Source organism: Pyrus communis, chromosome 5 (assembly GCF_963583255.1).
Source record: "Pyrus communis chromosome 5, drPyrComm1.1, whole genome shotgun sequence".
NCBI lineage: Eukaryota > Viridiplantae > Streptophyta > Magnoliopsida > Rosales > Rosaceae > Pyrus > Pyrus communis.
This window is the reverse complement of record NC_084807.1, coordinates 212,491-233,158: the sequence shown is the minus strand read 5'-3', so window position 1 is coordinate 233,158 and position 20,668 is coordinate 212,491. Positions and strand designations below refer to the sequence as shown.

General features: G+C 36.8%; 1 protein-coding gene across 2 annotated transcripts; it reads right to left on the bottom strand.

Moving 5' to 3' along the window:
- Nucleotides 1-481: 481 nt before the first annotated feature.
- On the bottom strand, nt 482-19,346 carry LOC137733460 (callose synthase 1). 2 transcript variants are annotated; one of them, XM_068472612.1, is made up of 43 exons: nt 18,986-19,346; nt 18,254-18,495; nt 17,303-17,403; nt 16,850-16,971; nt 16,662-16,755; nt 16,449-16,559; nt 16,246-16,362; nt 16,061-16,153; nt 15,870-15,961; nt 15,533-15,659; nt 14,831-14,968; nt 14,674-14,750; nt 14,500-14,593; nt 14,060-14,182; nt 13,823-13,940; nt 13,197-13,531; nt 12,965-13,017; nt 12,781-12,841; nt 10,779-10,860; nt 10,655-10,704; nt 10,487-10,573; nt 9,530-9,670; nt 9,308-9,402; nt 9,105-9,192; nt 8,866-9,026; nt 8,647-8,770; nt 8,461-8,558; nt 8,242-8,374; nt 7,869-8,020; nt 7,108-7,217; nt 6,903-7,028; nt 6,728-6,796; nt 6,435-6,624; nt 5,737-5,896; nt 5,407-5,526; nt 4,660-4,778; nt 4,454-4,537; nt 3,230-3,342; nt 2,921-3,150; nt 2,041-2,835; nt 1,898-1,948; nt 1,036-1,221; nt 482-934 (listed from the first exon to the last, which is right to left on the bottom strand). In XM_068472612.1, exons 2-43 carry the CDS (start codon nt 18,438-18,440, stop codon nt 683-685), a joined length of 5,859 nt encoding a protein of 1,952 aa, XP_068328713.1. In that variant the 5' UTR covers nt 18,441-18,495; nt 18,986-19,346; the 3' UTR covers nt 482-682. The 2 variants fall into 2 exon arrangements, with proteins under 2 accessions (XP_068328713.1, XP_068328714.1); XM_068472613.1 differs by having other exon boundaries at nt 18,254-18,456.
- Between the last annotated feature and the right edge of the window lie 1,322 nt (nt 19,347-20,668).

Sequence of the window (20,668 nt, the reverse complement as noted above, 5' to 3'; positions counted from 1 at the left end):
GGTACTTCAGCTTACAAATGCAGCAAGTCCAAGTGCGAGTTTTACCTCCACGACTTGTGCTTCGAGCTTCCCCGACAAATAAAGCACAAGTCTCACCCCCCAACACCCCTTCATTATCATCTCCACCCCTCCCTAAGAATATGGCGAGTTCAAATGCGATGCCTGCTCTGGATTCGGCTCTAATTGTTTCGCCTCCCACTGCGTCCACTGCAAATACGATCTCCATCTTCAGTCCGCTGCGTTGCCTGAAATTCTGAGCCTTCAGCATCATCATCATCATCATGAGCACACCCTCACTCTCCTATATTCTTCATTGCCCCCGAATCACGAAAATGATCGACAAACAAAACATTTGCGATATCTGTGGAGGGTCTTTCCCAGAGGGCTGCTGGGTCTACTGCTGCAAAGATTGCGACCATACTAGTCGTCTCGAGTGTTCCATCGCCATTACCTTCTAAAACCCCTAACCTAAAGCTCTAAATATTTTATTAAATGATTTCTTTTTCTATTACAAATAAACATTGTCAAGCTTCAAACCTTAATAATTATACATTTACCTGTGTATTTATTCTAATGTTTCCAAGAAAACAAAATTATAAAGAGCGAGTCATCTATTTAAGCAAGCAATGGTGCTAATTACAATGAGAGATAAATAAGGCCATCCCTTGGGAATCAGGATCGACTATTCATTATTGTTGGAGGAGTGAGGGCCCTTCTTTTGTCCTCCAAGAATACGCGAGATCTGTAAACCTCTACTGAATGCTTGGTTGAAAAGCATTCGCGTCTGGAATTCGGAAACAAACGGAAACCAAGCCAAGAATGCAACCGGGGTAAAAAGAAGCAACCCCATGATTATTTCATAACCACGAGCAAGTGTTTGAACTGATTCCCAAAACCCTGCTCGTTTAATTACCGGCTTACAAGCTTGCGCAATCTGTAAAAACAAAACCACAAAATATGGAATTATTTAAAGAAAACAGGAGAGAATAAATTTGCAAAAGAGTAGACAGAAACTGATGAAAACAATTTACTGACCAAAAGCAATCCCCAACCAGTTGGCATGAAGGCAAGAATGCACACTACGACATCCCGAAGCGTCATATGAGGGAGCACTATTAAGGTAACGAATATAGCTAAAAATGTAATAAATATAAATCCCTTAACCAGTCGAAACAAAAGCTGATAATCTGCACTTAATCGTCGCCTTCCAGCAGACACAGCCTGAAAATAAAATCCAAGAGGCAAACAAATTTACTTATCATTATCAGTATGCCCAAACAAAACAGTTAGTAAAACCCAAGCATATTTTTCCTTCATGCAAATATGCAATTTTTAACATAACGTACACCACTATATTCACTCATAATCCCTGTATAAGCATTTGGCTTCTACGAACAGTACGTTAACACCAAGAATCTTTATTTAAATAAGCGTTTGTCTAAATTTTTCACGTATAAAAATCTCTAAAGTACGTGCACTGGTAGGCAGAAGAAATAATTTTCCAGCAAAACTTCATGCTCCAATCCACGAACTCGGTTAAAAAAAGTTCTGTTGTTTAATGCTGTATTTGAAAGTACAAAAAAAAGTCAACTGAACTTTTTCTCTGAAAGTACACGGAAGCAAACATGTGAACCATTTTTCTGTTGGTATTGACAGAAAATATTTCCTTAACTTCTCAAAAGACAGATTTTGAATTTTCAAACCCAAAGCAAATGCAAAAAGCCTCAGTTTCTTCTCAGTGCAATAAAGAAGAAAGCTTCTCTATATGGTAAGTTCTGCCCCTAAAACAACTCATGACTGACATCATACAATGCTGCAATAAATATAAATCTATAAACAAGGAAATACGGCTTCGCTTCAAGATATATGTTAGGAGTCCAGAAATTTTACTACACACCTTCATCAGACACAAAATCAGAATGATAACAAGCCACGAAACACCATATACCTGCACGTGCAGTGAAAAGTAAATTAATATACCCGTATTATGAATAAAACAGTTATTGGGAATGCATATATAAAGGTCAAGAAATGATATACCAGGAAACTTTTGTTGTCTGTGATGTTAAGGTGATAAACAAGCCCATACTGGTAAATGAAAAAGCGCAATGCTAATAATATCTCAACAACGATACCACGCACCCCAGAGTAAAGAAGATGCTCATGTTCTTTTTCCCACCAGGATTCCCAACTTTTTTCAGGTGATACACCGATCCCTCCATGATTGTTTATCCACTTTTTCCAATCTGTCCAGTCATCGACGATCTTTTGCCACTCAAACCCTGATGGATTGAAGAGGAAAGGAGCAAAAAGCCATGTTCCAACCATGAACCATATCTGTATTGTAATGAGGATATATACAACTCCACTTTTATATGAACGACCAAATAGGTGGTACACAACAAGCAGAATCAGTAACTCAATGCCCTTGACAAAGTGACTTCTAGAGTAGAGTCTATAGTTATCAGCAAATTTGGCATGGAACACTACAAAGCTACGACCCGTTCCTCTGTATTCTGCACCTCCATGAAGCAAAGTCTTTCCATAATAGTGGGTCTTTGTACCAAGAGAAAATGTGAAAAACACCGGGGCCAATTGTAATTGCATCAATACAAAATCGCTAAGTGCAGTGCGGAACCCCTTTTCCAAACCAATTTCCATAACCATAGGCAAGGCCATCAAAAATCCAATTTGCACAAGAGACTGAGAAGCAAGAGCTACTTGAAGAGGCTTATTGTTTCGAATACCTCGCTGAGTACTCAACTGTTTTTCAAGTCCGCTGACAACAAGATAAAGGCGACCGTAGAGAAACACATAGACCGTAAGCACAGTCAACTGTCAAACCAGAAATAAAACATTTGAGATAACGGGAAAGGGAGATTACATTATTAATTGAAGAAAGAGGTAGACAGGTACGTACTAAAGTGCTGAAATAGAAACCAATTGTGGTGACATAGCAGGATAACATTCTAAAGAAATCAAATCGATGCCCAAGCCTATAGATGTCACGACTCAGTGTCTGTTCGCCATTCCCATTAGCTATTTTTGCCTCAAAAATTGAGATCTGGTTGAGGCCGACATCTCGTCCTTTCCCTACTTGTATATATTCATGATGAGTGACACTACCTTCGCGTAATGTAGAATTGAAACCTGCAGATAACAAATATGTTAAATTGGTTCACTGTCATTCTTTGGGGCGGGGGAGTCTTAAACAAAGCAATAAGAATGCCTGCAAATATGTCCTCGCTTAAGTTGATGACTTTGGAAGCTTTGCTGACACCTCCTCTAGTCAGATGAAACAGTCGATCAAATACATCTGGGTGACCATAGTGGAATCTAACTCTGAACGAGCAACAACAATTATGGAGTCAGCAGACTTCAACTAGACAAGAAAACATATGGTAGCTGAAAAGGTGTGAATTGTGTTTCTGGAAAAACTTCAAGAAAAGCACAACAAAAATAAACAATATCTAACATCATACACTTGCGTAGTTCACAAAATCAATCTCTATATCAATTTTTTGCGTACACTTAATTCCAACTAATATTTTACCTCAAAAAATAAAATAAAATCCAACTAATATTAGGTTATGAGTTTAATAGAAAACATGAATTAGTAATTGATCATTACAAAACATAAGTTTCTCCATGTTTCCCTTATGTTTTAATAACTTGGTTGTTCAAACAAGGTAACTAGTAATGTTACAAGTGAACTTTGGTTTACACATTCAGTAATGTGGCCCAGTTTTGTGTGTGTGTGTGTGTGTGTGTGTGTGTGTGGTGGGGAGGGGTTAGCAGGCCAACTCCTAAGCTGCCCAAGGCTTCTTAGCTTTCCGATGGGCCTTCACATCCTCACATGCCCCATCATGCGTGGAGAAATTTCTAGCCTAACACATCAAATTTAATTAGGTGAGATGGAGCACATGCGGCAGTTGAGCATCACAAGCGAAAAAAAACTTGGCATTGATACCAAGAAGGAAGTTGAGGTTCCACCCGAAAACAATTGGCAATGGGTGGAGTATCCCAATTCCTTATAAACCCATGCAAGGTTTCTTAACTTTCCGATGTGGGATGTTCTTCACACCCTCACATATTTTAACCTGCTGAGAGTGGACTAAATTCAACAAAAACAATAAAGCAGGAATAATCATGAAAAAAAATCCATGTTGTACTTTTGACTGAAAATAAATATAACCATTCTTATTAAACCAAAAAAGTAAACAAATCTAGTCCGCGACCTCGTACAAATTAACTAATAAGAATTTGAATGCATGTTGGATATGAAAAGCATGCAGTGTGCATAAAATCACAGTTGGTATGAGACTTATATCGAACAAACAGGTAGCACATTATGACATCTAAATCTCATTTGGATGCGGAATAAAGTTTACATTTTCAAATAGTATACCAGAAATTTTGAAAACAGAAACTAATCCAAATTCAATACTCTTACCTCAGAGGGTTAGCCAGCAATCTCTGCCCAATAGTTACAAAACAAGTCTCTTGATTTGACATAAACCATGCAAGAGATGAAACACTGCAAAATTAACAGAAGGGATGCTAAGCCACACGCACACGCACCAAAGATCAAACAATCTATGGATTTTTAATTATTGTTGCATTGGAAATCCTGCTCCAGAGCTACAACACAGCATATACCTGCCAGTGAAAATATGCTCCCTAAGTCCAAGTATTGTCGGAAATCTAACACCATCATGCTTCTCAAGAAATTCTTGCAGTAAGTTCCTCATTTTGAATGCTTCTTCCAAGTAATTATCCTGTTAGATAGATACAACAATGTCGTTAGGTTAGGACACTGAGTTTCCAAGAAGTTCAAGCAGACAGAGTTCATACCTATACAGCAAACAAGGTCAATGCCCTATTTCAGTGTGACTGTCTATCTCGTTATCAAACTTTCTTTCCCGAAAAAAACCTAGTGACTTCACACAAAGAAGTTCTAGCTACTATAAACGTGAGGATTGAAACAGGTAAAAGAATCTTGAAACCACTTACAATGTCCAAGTCCCTGCAATAACAAAATTCATCCACACCTTGTGGCTCTATTTCATCCACATCTTTCATTTCCCCTTCCTCTCTATGACCCCAGTAGGCCATCATTTTTACTCTACTTTATGTTAACAAATAGTATATTCGTTCTATCACGCACACAAAAAGAGGAAGAAGTTTTAGCTTAGTTAAACAAGATTAACTCAATTATAGGAAGTTACCAGGATTGATATAATATTCTAGAAAAGTCTGATTTGATGCAATTTGTACTTTACATTTTCTGATCCCTTTTACAGCTACCCTCAATATTGGAGAAGTATAGTTTAACTAAACCCTTCTCATTCTCTATCTTCAACACAAAGCATGTACATATGATCTTTTTTGTGCGCATGTGTGTACCTGGTTCATATCTATGGTTTGCAAGCCTTCTCCACGTGTGAAAATGATGGCGTGGTTTTGATTTTCTGGCTTTCCCCCTCCCAATATTGCAGGTCCAGGAAGCTTTATCCGATAAATATCCTGTAAAAGAAGATTAGGTAATACATTATAAAGCATTGTTAATGGGAGAAAATGTGTTGCCGTGTTAGAGTTCCCTAAGCTGAATTTGCTTAAAACAAAAATTAATAGAAGGAGACCGCCATGAATCTCTTACAGGTCTATGAGGCTCTGCCACAAAGGTCTCATTTAAGTACTGCCACTATCCAATATTGAATATTATTCAAATTTTACCTGGTCCAGCCTTTGAACTGGATCAGAAGAATCAACTGACTTAGTTGGAGGAGCCGCCTTTACAAGAGCCGAATAGTAGACCTTCCAAACATTCTTTTTGGACTTATCTTCACTAGTTTTCTCTACCTCATCAATGTAAGCTACTCGAAGAGACGGATAACTGCAAGAGGGAAAATTAAGCGACATAAATCATGACTGCTTCTATAAGTAACAAAACTCTACAAACACCACCTTGTGCTTTTGTGACAGAAAAGTGTATTTTAAGTTTTAACTTAGAATGTCATCACATTGAAAATTAAAACACAACATTCTCTTTCCAAGCAATTAGGAGGAGCAAAAGTAGGACCTGAGGACGTTAACCATACAGTAACTGCTGAAACTTTATCGACCATAGTAACCAACAAATTTTATCAAATAACAGGATACAAATATATTCCATTTTTTCTTTTGTTCTATTAGTTATGCGTCCACTAACAATTTTACCCTCAAATAATATTTTTCTTGTAAAATAGTTAGGACCTTCTTTTTAAATTTGTAAACCACTTAAAGCTTTGACCTTGGGTAAAAAGGCCTGGCATAATATAACTAATTCGCACAAAAACTTGATGTTTGCTTAATCTATTAGACTACACTATTAGCAATTCAGTATGCATTTCACAGACATAAAAAACTAATTAACTAGATACTAAAGAACATACGTTGCCATAAGTTTCAAAATGTCCTTGGAACGAGCATCTCCAGATCGCTTGTGAATTCCATATTGTTGGCAGGACACAACATATGAGAATTTCATATCAACCACTGCCTGACATTGTGCCAAAAGTGACCCTTCGGCTTTTGAGCGTTCCTCAATAGTTGATTCAGCAGCCTTATAGCCTTCCATTAGCTCTAATAATGAGGAAATTTTGAAATCAGCATTTCAAAACTTAACTGAACAAGAGGTATGGTAATTGGTAATTACAAATTTACAATACAAACTAAAGTTGATTACCTTCATCTTTTGCCATATCAAGGAAGGCCTGAAGTTCCAAAGCTTTCCGGTAATACATCATACCTCGTACTTAATTGAAAGAATAGTTGAAGACAACTCAAATCGTATAAATGTAAAATAACACATCAATCAAGTTTCAAAGAGAGAGGGAGAGAGATCTGCGTTTTTCTTATACCAGTTTTGGTCAAGGTTTGGCCTCGATAGGATGCCCATAGACGGAGTTTCTCTTCCAATTCATCGTTTTCTGTGAGTTCTTCTTCATTTTCACACTTGACCCGCTCAAGAAAGTTAGTCCATTCATCTGTAACCAATCATGGATCGATAAATATAAAAGAAGAAATTGAGACGAAAGGCAAAACAATAAACAGAAAACAACTAACCTGGAAAGATCTTCTGCAAGTAGAAAAGGATAGAGACACCATCTTCGTTCTGCCATTCCAGATGTTTTTTGGAGAAAAGAACTTCTTCTGAATAGTATGGTGTCAAAACCCTACGAAGTAATCAAAACCATCAGGCAATATATAGCTACCAAAATAATTTACTCCCCAAAAAGGATAAAGTGATCTGCCATACTATTTTTTTACAACTTATCAATACTATGAAGTGGTTGAAAGAAAAGATATCTCCCAAACTTATTAGATTATTGCACTTGAAAGATTATATGCAATCGTGTAAGATGAAAATCGATTGAGCGGTGTTTATTCTGATTAGCTAACAGTATTTTATACACATTATATGACGCATATCTTAGTGCATACATGGTCATTGGAGAACTTTAGTGTTACTCCACCTCACAATTTACTTGAAACTGAGTATTGTGAAGATAAGTCAATTGCAGTTCAATTTGGTAATTTCTATTCTTGTCTGAACTGTCACACAATGGTGTAGTGAAGATGCTAAATCTATGAGTTTTCTACGCTTCCGCAAACGGTTTAGTTGTTCGGACTGGTTTAGTACAAAAAGTTATCCACTTCTCATATCCTGTGTCAACACCTCGCTGATAATTACAGCCTCAGCTTGAGAAAATAATAAAGAAAAATTATCCTATGTCAAGGGCATGACAATAATTGACACTACTGGTCACCTGTGAAAGTAAAAATGAAATAATAATGAAAGAAAGTCTAAATTGAAGAGAACATACGAGAAGGAAAGCATATTTCGAACTTTGGGTGCAGGAGGCATGTCCATAAACAACGAGTTGGAGAAGAAAGAAATGCGCCTTCTTGCTTCCAAGTTGGATGGGACATCCATAGCAGACTCTTTCTCTGTAAGTAATAGATGTAGCCTTCTGATCTGCAGAAGATGATGGACTCAATTAGGAGAGAGAAAAGATATGAAAATAAGAAAGATATGAACAAAAAAACTTCAGACTGAGAAACCAGATAGGAAAGGCCTGCACTAGAAGGGCTCGTCCTATATACATAAATAGCATGAATATCCTGGGCCACGACAAGGTGTCTGCAGCTAATCCTACAAACAGCACTGAAATCATAATTTTCTCAAGGAAACATTACCTTTTCTTTCCAAGCTCCTGTTTTTGCGGTCACTGGGACTGGGAACCTCAGTGCACCAAAATATGTATCCCGTTGATCAAGGGGTATCATTCCCTCATCTTTTCCATATGATCCATGACTCGAATCTAGCAAGCTGCATGAAAAAGAAATATAAAGGAGGATTGAGAGGAATATCAAAATATTTACATTATTCGAGATATTGGGATAGAACTCATTTACTTGGGACTTTCATCCTCCATTATGTCTCTTGTCACAACCTCTAACATGTTAAGCAAGACAATTACAACCTGGTCCTTGTCCTCCTTTTTGTTTTCCATCTGTATTCATCAGAAAGATATGGTTGGGACTAGCTACTACCTAGGTTAATCAACAGATATATGAGAGTTTATTGTCAAAGAAGAATACCAGATATTCAATTAACTTGACAAATTGTTCATGGAGACTTGGAAGAGCACTCATATTGAACTCTGTTGTCAGGTTTCCCTTTTCAATATGATCGTCAACTATGGCGAAGATGTCATTTATATCCCTGGACAAAGGAAACATCAGGAAGATAACAAAATCTGGCAGATGAAGTTAACTTTTCTACTATTTCAGTTCTAATTCAACTAATATTTTACTCACTTCTTTTCACGATCTCCAAGGACCAAAAAGTTAATAATACTTCTAAACGAGAGATAGCATTCGTGAATAGCACAGCGCATATAATTGTCAGTACTCATTCTCTTTTTCAGCTCACGGTCTTTATCTTTGCTGTCTTTTGCCATGTCCAGTGCTATCGGGATCTATAGAATTACTGCGAAGTGAGTACATTTATTGGTCTTGGTAAGACTAGTGGAAAAAAATTTCATAATAAGATAGACCTTGCTAGCAAGCAGAAAAGGAGGCCACTGGATTAGGTCGACTAAATCTGGGTCAGCCCCATATGGAACGAGCAACAAGTTCATTTCCCTGCAAAACAAATAAGTATTCTAACTCCAACTGTTTTATCCAAAGAGTAAAAGATTGGAATTCAACGTTCATTCCAAATTAAAGAACGCAGTTCCTTACGTGGCACATTATTTACCTATCACTAATCAGATCCTCTTCTCTGAAACTGCTAATTATTTCGTTCCACATCTGTGCAAACTTTGCTGCTTCCTTTTCTTTACTAGATGGGTTCTGAAGCAGCCAGAAAAGATACAATGACTCAAATGTTCTTTCAGAGATCAACAGAGAAAGGCACCAATTTCTGTATTGAAGATCATTATCAATATTGGTGGCTTCTAATGCAGAACAGTGATCAAACCTTATCAAACTTGCGAGAGAAAGTGGCTTTTAGTATTCCCTTCTTTTTAGTCTGCTCATTCCTTTCCACTGGAATCAAAAAATTATTAAAAGCACCTGGCAGTGATTCAAATCGAGACCGCAACATTCCCAGCGTTCGAATCTGAAAGAAAGAGAAACATCTGGTAAGGTTTTTTAAGTCCCAAAAACCTACAATTAAAGCCCCCAAAAAAAGCATGAAGCAGATGACCATATTGTACTTCTTAGTCAAGAGTTTATAGACAAATTCATGCTAAATTCAATTTAGCAAATAAATTATTAAAGAAAAAGAAAGTATTTCGTGCTTTTAACCATGTTCCAGAGAAGGACGGAACGCAAGTTTTCTTTTGGAAAAAATAGTTCCATAATCCGAATCATCTACTTTAGACCTATAAACACAGATGCATAGGTTTACGCGGGACTACAACAATTAAAGAGCCAGTCTTCAATTGAAAAAGAAAAAACTAAAATCTGAAGATTTAATTTATCGCCACAATATAAAAAAGAATAAGAGAAAATGGAACTACAATGTACAAGATATTCTATTGAAAATGCTGGTACTGAAACTAACTGCGGATCATACGCCCTATTTTGCAGAAAGCGAAGTTTTCTTCTTGTCAAATGGCAAGAACCTCACACAATTAATATATCTCCAATTTATATCCTAAGAAATCATACTGGGAAAAGTTAAAAAGTGTACATAAACCTGGAGTACTTTTAAACAAACCCCCAATGGAGGCATTGAGAGTCCATTGTAGATTCACCATGACTCAAAAGCAAGTCATTCTAACTATCCAGGTTCTTTTTCCATTTCAAATGAAATCCCCTAAAGTGATAGATAAAGATGGTTGGGCTATAGAACACTGGACTTATTGAGCTTCATCAATATGTAATCTAATATAATGAATAGGATTTATATAAAATATAATTCTCCACCAACCTCTCCGAGACGGCGAAATGCACCATATATACCTCCGAATAGTGTGGAAAATATGGCATACCAAATTTGAGTATCCATAAAGTAGACCTGCAGAGAAAATTAGAATAAATGAACACAACCAAGGGAATGATAGACACTGATGTGAAAATGTGATGAAGAGTAACATACAAGAACAATGGGAGCCCATAGCGCAATCACCACACCAATGTTATTCTTGGCTGAAAAGGTTCAAATAATGTCATCATAAACCATCTGTATAGTACAAGGAAGTTTATATCACTCATGCATTTACCTTGAGGGAAGAACTCATGCCATTGGTAGGTCTTTACGTGAACCTTCATTATAGCTTTAGTTGGTTTTACAAGAGGCCTAATCTGTAACGACGAAAAAGAAATGATATTATTCAACCAATTTTTCATCAGGGGAAATAAATTTATCAACAGAAAATAAAATAGAAAAACTCAAAAGGAGTCGACCATGAACCCAAAAAAAAAATGACCACACGAAAAGGCATCTACATAAGTTTCAACAAAGAAATTATCCTATAGCTGCCTTCCAATCTAGCAAAATAGTGGAAGAAAATGATCCCTGAATTGTGAACAAACGGTTTCCCAAATTGAAGATAGAAACCTCACCCTCTCCCAAAGCTCTTCCACCCCTACCACCACCCCCTTATAATTGTTAAAATTCCTCATGTTCCTGTCCATCCAAATCGTCCACAAATAGTCATCCTGCATAAACCCCATAAACTCTTGTCTTCTTTCCTCTCTACCCAAAATGGCACCCATTTGATATTATTACCCAACACACTTCAGCATCCCTGAATAAATACCACAAACAAAGAGCTACTGGACAATGAACAAAAAGATGTTCTCATATGCTACACAAACTACGAGAGAGACAACAATTAGGTCTCCTTTTTAGAAGCAACTCACATGTATTAACCCTAGTGTGAGTAGGGATGGCAGGGTACCCATGGATATACTCCATCATCACCATCACCACCCCAATTAACACTACTCATCACCACTCATCATCATTAAGACATTAAAACATAACTAACAACTCATGGGTACCCATGTAGACCAAATGGGCACCCCAACCCAAATCGCACAATCACTACTTGTGAGCTAACTAGCCAGCCCAAGATTTTCACCTCAGTAGAGAAAATCGGTTACGATGGTTTGGACATGTGCAACGAAGGCCTATGGACGCTCCGGTTAGAAGATGCGACTGCAGGACAAAGGTATAGGCCGAAGGGGTAGAGGAAGACCTAGGAAGACTTTGGAAGAGACTCTAAGAAAAGACTAGTACTTGGATCTAATGGAAGACATGACATAGGACCGAGCGCAATGGCGTTCTAGGATTCATATAGCTGACCCCACTTAGTGGGAAAAGGCTTTGTTGTTGTTGTTGTAGGAACCTTTTGCTTCCTAAATCTCCCTAGCTGGACTAAAGGCTGGTAGACGGAAAGTATCAACTAAAAATCTGAACAAAGACATGCAGGAGGAGTCACCTGAGGATTCCAAACACCAGCACCTCAAATCCTCTGTGCTTGCATACAAACGGACATTTTAAAATGGCAGCCAAGGCTGATAATTGGTCTACCTCAACTTCATTCAAATTTCTTCTGAATCCAAAATCCTAACTCCCCAAAGCAAAAGAATAAATACAAGCCTGGCACTGACTATACTATGAAACCTGGATAACCTTAAAAAGCCAGAGGAAAAGTGACTTCAAAGGCTGTTCTCCCAACAACAATCCTCCCAGAATCCAACACTTTTGTCTTGCCCACCACCAATATGACACTAGTCTTCATCTTTTACCCAAGACTAAGACAAGAATATTGAAGCATTTTCAAACAGGCTGCTATTATTCAAACGTCATAGACAAAACTCAAATTGGCCAAATGATCACATATAATAAAATCAGCGATGATATGCTAAGTTCATTTCTTATGCTTATGCTTCTTTCAAGTTCATTGGTATTCTGATATCCAAATAGACTTTAAATCCTTCCTCGACAAATTATGGGATAAAAAACAAGATGGAAAGGCAAAATTTATGGTGGGAAGTTGAGGCAATGATTTATGGTCAAGGGATGAAGAAAAGGTTACTTTTGTGCCCCCGATTACCTAAATAAACAAATAAGTCATTAATTATTGGAAAGAGTCAATGTTATTTCACCAGAGTGAATGTTAAACATACAAAGACATAAGGTAACATATATCATATGCTTCTTTTAAAGCGACAGTGGGGATGCTTGTAAAAGATGAAGATGGACTAAAGAAATACCTCTACATAGTAACTGAAGGCTAATTTCGACACAAGCAGGAGAACCCAAAAAAGGGTATACCTATATAAAAATTAAAAAATTTAAAAAAAAAAAAAAAAAAAAAAAAAAAAAGAACAGTCAGTAACAATGAAAGATAAGCCGTTCCCATAGAAAGAACAGACAAATCAAAATCTGTATGTTTACTTGAAAAGAGAAATTGAGCTTTCATGCATTCCCCTTCCAACATAAAGCCGGGTCTGCAAGATATCAAATGATGTATTATAAGGAGGCAACATGCAGAGGAAAAATAAGAGAACAAAAACTAAATGGCTGGGAAATAAATTATTTGAGGTATCATATCCAGAAGCAAGTGGTTACTGTCTCAGTCCCCACAAAGTGATATATAGAATTTTTCTTATAAGGTCCATCCACATACCTGAGACCACCACATCATGAGCATCACAAGCTTTAAGTTTGACCTTTCAAGATACCGGCGAATGAATGGGAACATAAACAACAATCCAGAGAGTATGTTCGGAGATAAGTAGATGACAACAGCCAAAATGAACAAAGAATTTGAACTTGGACCATTGCCAAACCAACTTTTGATGGTCCGTGCAAATCCAGTAGGATCTTTCCAACTAAATGCGTAAGTCACTGGTAAAACAATGACCCATGCTGCAGCTGAAACAGCCTTCAAGACATATCTTAGCTTGACAAAGACTGACATGCTTTGCCTAGCTTTCCAGCTCAAAATTAAATCAAGAACAGCTGTAAAAGAAAATGAAATGATGAAAAAACCGTTAATAAAAAAATGCAGGTCCTTGAATGAGTCTTATGAAACTCTAAAATCAAGTCTTGTATGGTGTTTTATTTGTTTCTTTTCTTCGTTTTTGTGGGTTTTCCTGCTCTACTTAGTCACATAGTTTTTCCATCTTGGATTTTGCACGTAAAGTTATTTTATGTTATTGCTTCAAATTATTTGGATGAATATTGTTTGATAAACTAAACAAAAATAATAAACCAACAATAGCAATAGTAAAGTCACATGATTTTATTTACCTTGTGCAAGCTTCAATATCGCAGCAGTTATGAAGATACTCAGCACTTTCTTAAAGACGTCACCCTCAAACATGGAACCTAAGTCACCCGACCCATTCCAAGCAACAATGATCATTGCCTAAAGAAAATTACATTGTTCACATAAGTCCTAAGATTAAACAGACATAAACATAGTTTGGTAACAAAAATACACATAAAGACAGGAGAGAAAGAAGGTGATAGTAGAATAAAAATTACCTGTAAACTCAATATATAAAAGCTCCACATTCTATCAAAACTTCTGAAAATGTGCCAAAATGAGCGTATTTCAACAAAGTTTACTTTGCCAATCCATCGGTCCCCAGTAAATGGTTTCTTTCTCTGAAATCATAAATTACAAAAAAAAAAAGGAAAAACATTAAAACCAAAGAGTATGATGAGAAAGAAAATAGCTTTAGTAATTTTAAAAGAAAAGTGTTTTGACCTGGTTAATCTGATTCCTACTTAAACATTTATTAACTTTTGAGTTTTCCTATATAGACTAATTTCAAAGTATTCTAATAACAAGGTACCTAGGATTAAATTGCTACGGTTCACAACTGAGTTTTTCCTGGTTTGATTAGTGATATACTGAAACCAGGGATGATCGACGAGGAGAGAATGAAAATGAATATTTTGTATCCACAATTACAGCATACCTCATCTCTATCACCTTGAATGTCGTCAATAGGCTGGCAAAAGAAATCAGCATCTGCACGCATAGGCCAGCCTAGCTTAAAACAATCAACTGACCTACAATTTCAAACCAAAATGTTTTAGTAATGTACAGTATTTCATTGGTCAAAGCAACATAAACAAAGAAAAGAATGTACCAAAAATATTCATTCAAGTCGTCATAATTTCTCCATTGAGAATGCTTTGATTTTCCTCCTTTGCTCCTTTTAGCCTCCTGTAAGGACCAAACAACAAATTTAGCAAGATATGATGCAGAAATTCTAGTGAACCAAGTAAAGGTAGCAGAAGCAACACCTTTGCTATTGTATCATATATTGGAGTGACTACTTTCAACAAAAAGGCCTCATCTTCACCACCATAGGCTGGTTTTATGTGCTCACCTGTCAATGGACTAACACTCCCAGCTAGCATTCCATACAATTCAAATGCCATCTGCAAGGGGTAAAGTACAACTGCTAAACATAACATAGGCTTTATCCCAATTATTAGGGCTTGGCTCAGGAATAATAATGATTACATGGTAAGAATAATATAACTTATACAAAATATATCCATAAATTCAATACAGAACATGATATTATCAAACTTCTCCCATAAATTAACTTTGAATCTGAAAATATATTGTTTGAAACTCATTAGTCTATAGAACATACGGTGCCATTTGGTTTGACATATCTATAATACCAAACCAGTGAATCTTATGAAACTGTTTAACAGAAAAACCAAGCAGCTAACATAAAACGTAAGAACTTATAGTAACTTACTAGTTTTTCCTCTCTAATTACATATATCATGAAAATAGCATAATTCAATGACCTACATACAGATTACATAACTTCTAGAGGTTTATCACCGTTCCAATTGAAAAGAATGTTATAGTTTGTAAGAATACAATGCTACAAGCCTACAAGACATTGTAAAGTATAAGATTTTTAAATTGCGTTGCACGAATATGTATGTTATAAAGCAAGGTAACAAAGACATCTTAAAGCGTACATGATGATAGATATAGCAAAGGCATTCTGGCATGAATCTCAAATTTGCAGCTTCTCCCCATATAAGAAGATATAAACCCATGTATAGCAATTTTCGTTGCTGTACTTCCTGCTGAATAGTTGGCAACCTGCCAGTTAAAAACAATGTTTGTATGTTAATAGAATGGAAACAAAAGGAAAGAAGCACATCCCAGTATTGCATTGGATTACTATAAGCACCGAGTAAAGAAAGCAATTCTCATGCTGCTTGTAAGAACACTATCACTATTCCACTTAACATTTACAACAACACATCAGTGTTATACTAAATCACTCTGTTTTCAAATAGGATTCCTCACCAAAGGCTACTTTTCCGATCCAGGTATTTACACCACTTTTTGTAATTTTTGAAAAGCTTCTTCATCACATCCGTTAAAGCGCGGTCATCCAACTACACAGAAAAAGATTTGGCATATAGAGTAAGGTAAGAAGGGGATGAAAACTAGTTCAGAAAGTGAAAATCTAAGGTAGAACTGAGAAGGATAAAGACCTTGGGTTGTTGATCAGGCTTCGGTAATTGCCGTATGTGCACATTAGCAACCAGCAGAATCAAGTGTTCCCTTTGATTTGCCACATTATCTTTCTGCACATTAATGAGCAGAGCATAGATGCTGATGAAATATGAAAAACTCAGTAATTTATGACACTCAGTTTGATTAGTCAATAGTCACTCACCTGAAAACCAAACATGGCCTGAAGCCAGTCTAGAATGTCTTCATCTACTTTCTTTTTGTGGCCCTTCGGCCAAGGTAGACCCCTGGTGTTACGGAGTGCAGAAACAGTAGCATGAATCTGTCAACAAAAAACAAGAGGCAATGTATCACCTGTAGTCCAATGAATAAAATAAAATAAATTCCACTAAATGAACAGGTTGAAACCTCGGGATATCTCATGATCGCCTGATTTTGACTATCAGGATCAAGAGGAAGAATATTGTAAGGTACATATATCTGCTGTTTTTCTTCAACCTTGGTATGAGCTTCCAAAATCTACATTACAAAAATTACAGATATATTCTTACAACAAAAGAAACAAGTGTAAGTGAACATTAGTATTATGCAAAAGTTACAGGTCAAAAGATTATGTATCACCTCCTCAGCTACTTCAACAGCCTCCGTCTGATTGACAGCCTTCAAAACCTCAAATAAAACAGCAGCAGTTTGGTATGCTTTTGTAAGTTGTGCCCTATATAAGGACAAAGAAGCTTAAGAACCTAAAGTAAAACACGTAACAACTCTTCAATCAAACAAAGAACAATTCTTTACTCCTAGAGACAGACCGATCTGCTTTATCAGCAGCATTCTGCAAAGCTTGAATGTATTTTTTGTAGTAATCTCTATAAAAACTCTGCATTTCCCGAGCATCACTCTTTGCCCTTCCTGCCAGTGTTGTTTCATTTTCCTGAAAAGAATGAAATGACATGAGTAATATCTCTGCTCAATTCCAAATAACTATCCTTGGCAAAAACTAGAAAACAGATATTTTCCGAGAAACTAATAACTGCTTTCAGAAGAAAACTACTTATTCCTTAACATGTCCGATGTGGACTTTGAACTTCCAGTCCTCATCTCATGTTTTAAATTCTTTTTTTTACGATAATCTGTCATTTATGATTTATTCAATATTTCTTCTTCTTTTTTTAACCCTACTTGTTTTTTATGCCCTTGAAAGACCACATCACATGTATGAAAACAAGAAGTTGTTGGAAATACCAAGGCAAATTAAAGCTTACCCTTTCTAGACGCTGAAGAAGTGCAGTTTTAAACTGGCGAACACCACGTCCACTAGATGTGGGATCTAGTCTGTGAGCTTTCTCAAAGGCATAGAACCGACCTAATTCCAACATAGACGTTAGTATTGATTGGTTTCCTAAACATATAATAAAGTACATAAAAAATCCATTGGGTTTATCAAAACATCGTCATATCAACAAAATTTATGGGGGAAATAGCAAAAACAGACTGAGAGGGTTCACCAGTTAGAAAAACAAGAGATATGTATATAAATAGTGTCAATTTAGACTACTAATTAGGTGGAATGTGATTTAAATGTGTAGTTAAAATTGACACTTTGGCAACACAATACGTAATATGACAGATATCCAGCAAGAGAACATTACCCTAAACACACACACACACACACACAGAATCAATTTCTCTAGCAGGATACAGCATTGCAGCGTGTGAGACAACATTTAAACCACTTGAGTATCACACAATACTGGATCCAGTTTTGAAAGTTTTTCATCAATAAATAATAATAGCCTTGAGCACTGTAAACAATAAGTTAAAGAAAAAAGAGGTGGTTATAAACTCCAAGGGAGAAGGCTTAGTGAACAAGTTAACAGTCCATGTAACTGAGGTATGCCCCCCACCCCCCAAAATGGGTGGCATACCTGGGGTTTGCCTGGGTTAGGGATTCCTCATCAATCAAAAACAAGGTAGTACATGTATCAACCAAATTCATCATGTATTCCTTTCACGCTGGACAAAACCTAACATTTGAATCGTGTGTAATTATCGACAGTTACTATGGGAATATAGTCCACACTACAAAATATCCAACTGGTTTCATGAGCTCTGATTGATCAGAATTAATGATACCTAAGCCAAAACAAGCACGATTGTTAAGACGGATAATAGAATACAAACATACAACTTGAGAAAAAAAAGGTGCAACTCACATAGATAGGCAACTCTTGGATTCCTGGACTCAACTTCGTTTGCAACACGGAGAATAGGAGCAATGTCAACGAGGGAAGAAGGCACCACCTCACTATCCAGCATAGGCTCTCCAAAACTCCCAGCAGTCTGGGTGCGCAGAATCCGCCTCTGCGGCTGCCCTTCAAACCCTCCTCTTCGATATGCCATCTCTAGACTTTAAGCCCTGAAGACCAATCAAACTAACTTGTGTACCTGACCCTGACTACATGTTGATATCAATGACACAAGCATATATCAGGAGCAGAGGAAAGCCCCATAATTTCCTAATCGCATAACGATCCGTATGACTGAACTGAAATCCCAACTGGGATGCCAGGTAAATATGGGTTCAGGCAAGCAGAGAATAATTTCAAAAATTGCCATCCGTGGAAACCATGAAGTTGAGTCTAAATGTAATTGAACAGTATAACTCTCTGTTTTCTGTAAAGTTTCCAACTTTCCATAAAAAACCTCCAAACCCTGAATAAAATATGAAATATGCAATCCAAGTCGTGTTTTTACTCTTTAGCAGCAGCAAAACAAAGGGAAATCGAAATACAAAAGATAACAAAAGGAAACGAACCACCTTGCCCTTGCCCTTGCCTTTGCCTTTGCGGGAAAAAAAGAAAGCTTACTAGACCAAAACAAACAAGAAAACGATATGTATGTGCGTGTATGTTGCGAAATCAAAGATTTGATTTGATTTGATTTACCTTTGTTCTTTGTTCCAATTTCTACTTCTACTCAGAAGCAACTGAGATTGTCTGGGCAGCCACAGAAGCAAAAGATCATATTATATGATGAGAGGGTCCTGAGGGAGGAGGAAGTGGGTAACTTCTGGGAAGTTTCAGGAGGAAGAGGACCATAGCGAACAAGAAGGACGAAGAAAGAAGAAAGAAAAGCGCATTTTTTTTAAAGCAAGTAAACGCTTTACCAGTTCCTGGAGATCCGTTCAAGTCTCCAAAAAAGAATAAAATTAAGGGAAACACATGCACCCTTGACAGAGAGACTGAGAGACTGAGAGACACGCTGACACTCTTCTCTGATTAGTGGAAGCGCTAGCTACCAATAATCAATAATCAATAATACAGGGGCTACAAAGATAGGGCAGAATTGCATGCCCAAAATATCTCTCTCCTCTCCAAGTCAAGGCAGGCTGGCATAATCGCAGACGCAAAATATCTCTCTCCTTTCCAAGTCAAGGCTGGGTCCCACATCTCACTTGTCAAGGGTGCCACATCATCACTTTAGTTTCTTTCTGTCTTCTCTCTGCGTTCTCGGAAGATATTTTTCAATGTGACCATCATACAGAATAATACATTACATGTTATTATATAAATTATGAGATATATGTGTCAAAAAGTTAATAACTTAAAAAAATGAAATTTTCCACTACTTACATAAAAACACGGGGTGTACCACCCGTGTTCCCGTAACAATTAAAAATTTCTCGATGTGCGGGATACTATGAATGGATGAATTTTTCATTGTGATCAGAACACGAATGGTACACCACGTCTTTTTATAGAATGATGTATCATCCCGTATATTGATTTCACTGAAAAATCTCTCCTATAAATGAGGATCTTATCTTGATTTTCTTTGTGAGAATTCAAAAAATTCTCCACTTATGTCATTTTTTTGTACATTGTGCATTCAAAATCTATTATAAATTTTTTATTTAAAATTAAATACAAACAGTATTTAATAAAAATTAATTGTACAATGTAAGATGAAGATACCTGTGATTGGAAGATCTTCATGAGGATCCTCTCATTCGGATACTATTGGCGGGTTGGGGGAAAATCTGGGGAACCGGACAATCTGACATGGAAAGTCCAATTAAGTTTGCCAATGGTTGGTGGGTCACGTGTATGCACTACGAATGAACTATGCATTGCAACTTTGCAGGCACTTGCGATATGTGTGATTGACTTGCAGTGCAATTGCCTACATGCCCCGAAAGCACACACCAAACACCACGGGCGCGATTTCACACTCGAAAGAGTTCGTTTACGGATTATTTTTGTATTTATTAAGAGCATTGTTACCCATGCCCCGAAAGCACACACCAAACACCACGGGCGCGATTTCACACTCGAAAGAGTTTGTTTACGGATTATTTTTGTATTTATTAATAGCATTGTTACCCGTTAGTGGAATAACAAGTTACTTTTACTATTTACTTTGTAAAATCCTTGCCTTTGTACAACTAACGCTTGTTTAAAATGCACAAAGATAGAGGACAAGTACTATTTACAATATTTATTTGAGAATTTTAATAAAGAGCTTCCGGTACTATTCATTTTAATAAAAAATCACAATTTTACATTAAAAAGTCAATCATGGTACTATTTACTTTACCTTTGGAGTATATGAAACTTCCTCATCTTTTG

Bases quoted from the DNA above. Each gene is read 5' to 3' on its own strand.
- LOC137733460 (XM_068472612.1), bottom strand. From the start codon at position 18,440: ATGGCATATCGAAGAGGAGGGTTTGAAGGGCAGCCGCAGAGGCGGATT. The intron at 8,021-8,241 runs GTAATGTTTCCT...CATCTTCTGCAG, and splicing joins CAGGAGCTTGGAAAGAAAAG to ATCAGAAGGCTACATCTATT. The intron at 3,151-3,229 runs GCATTCTTATTG...TGTTATCTGCAG, and splicing joins AAGCGAGGACATATTTGCAG to GTTTCAATTCTACATTACGC.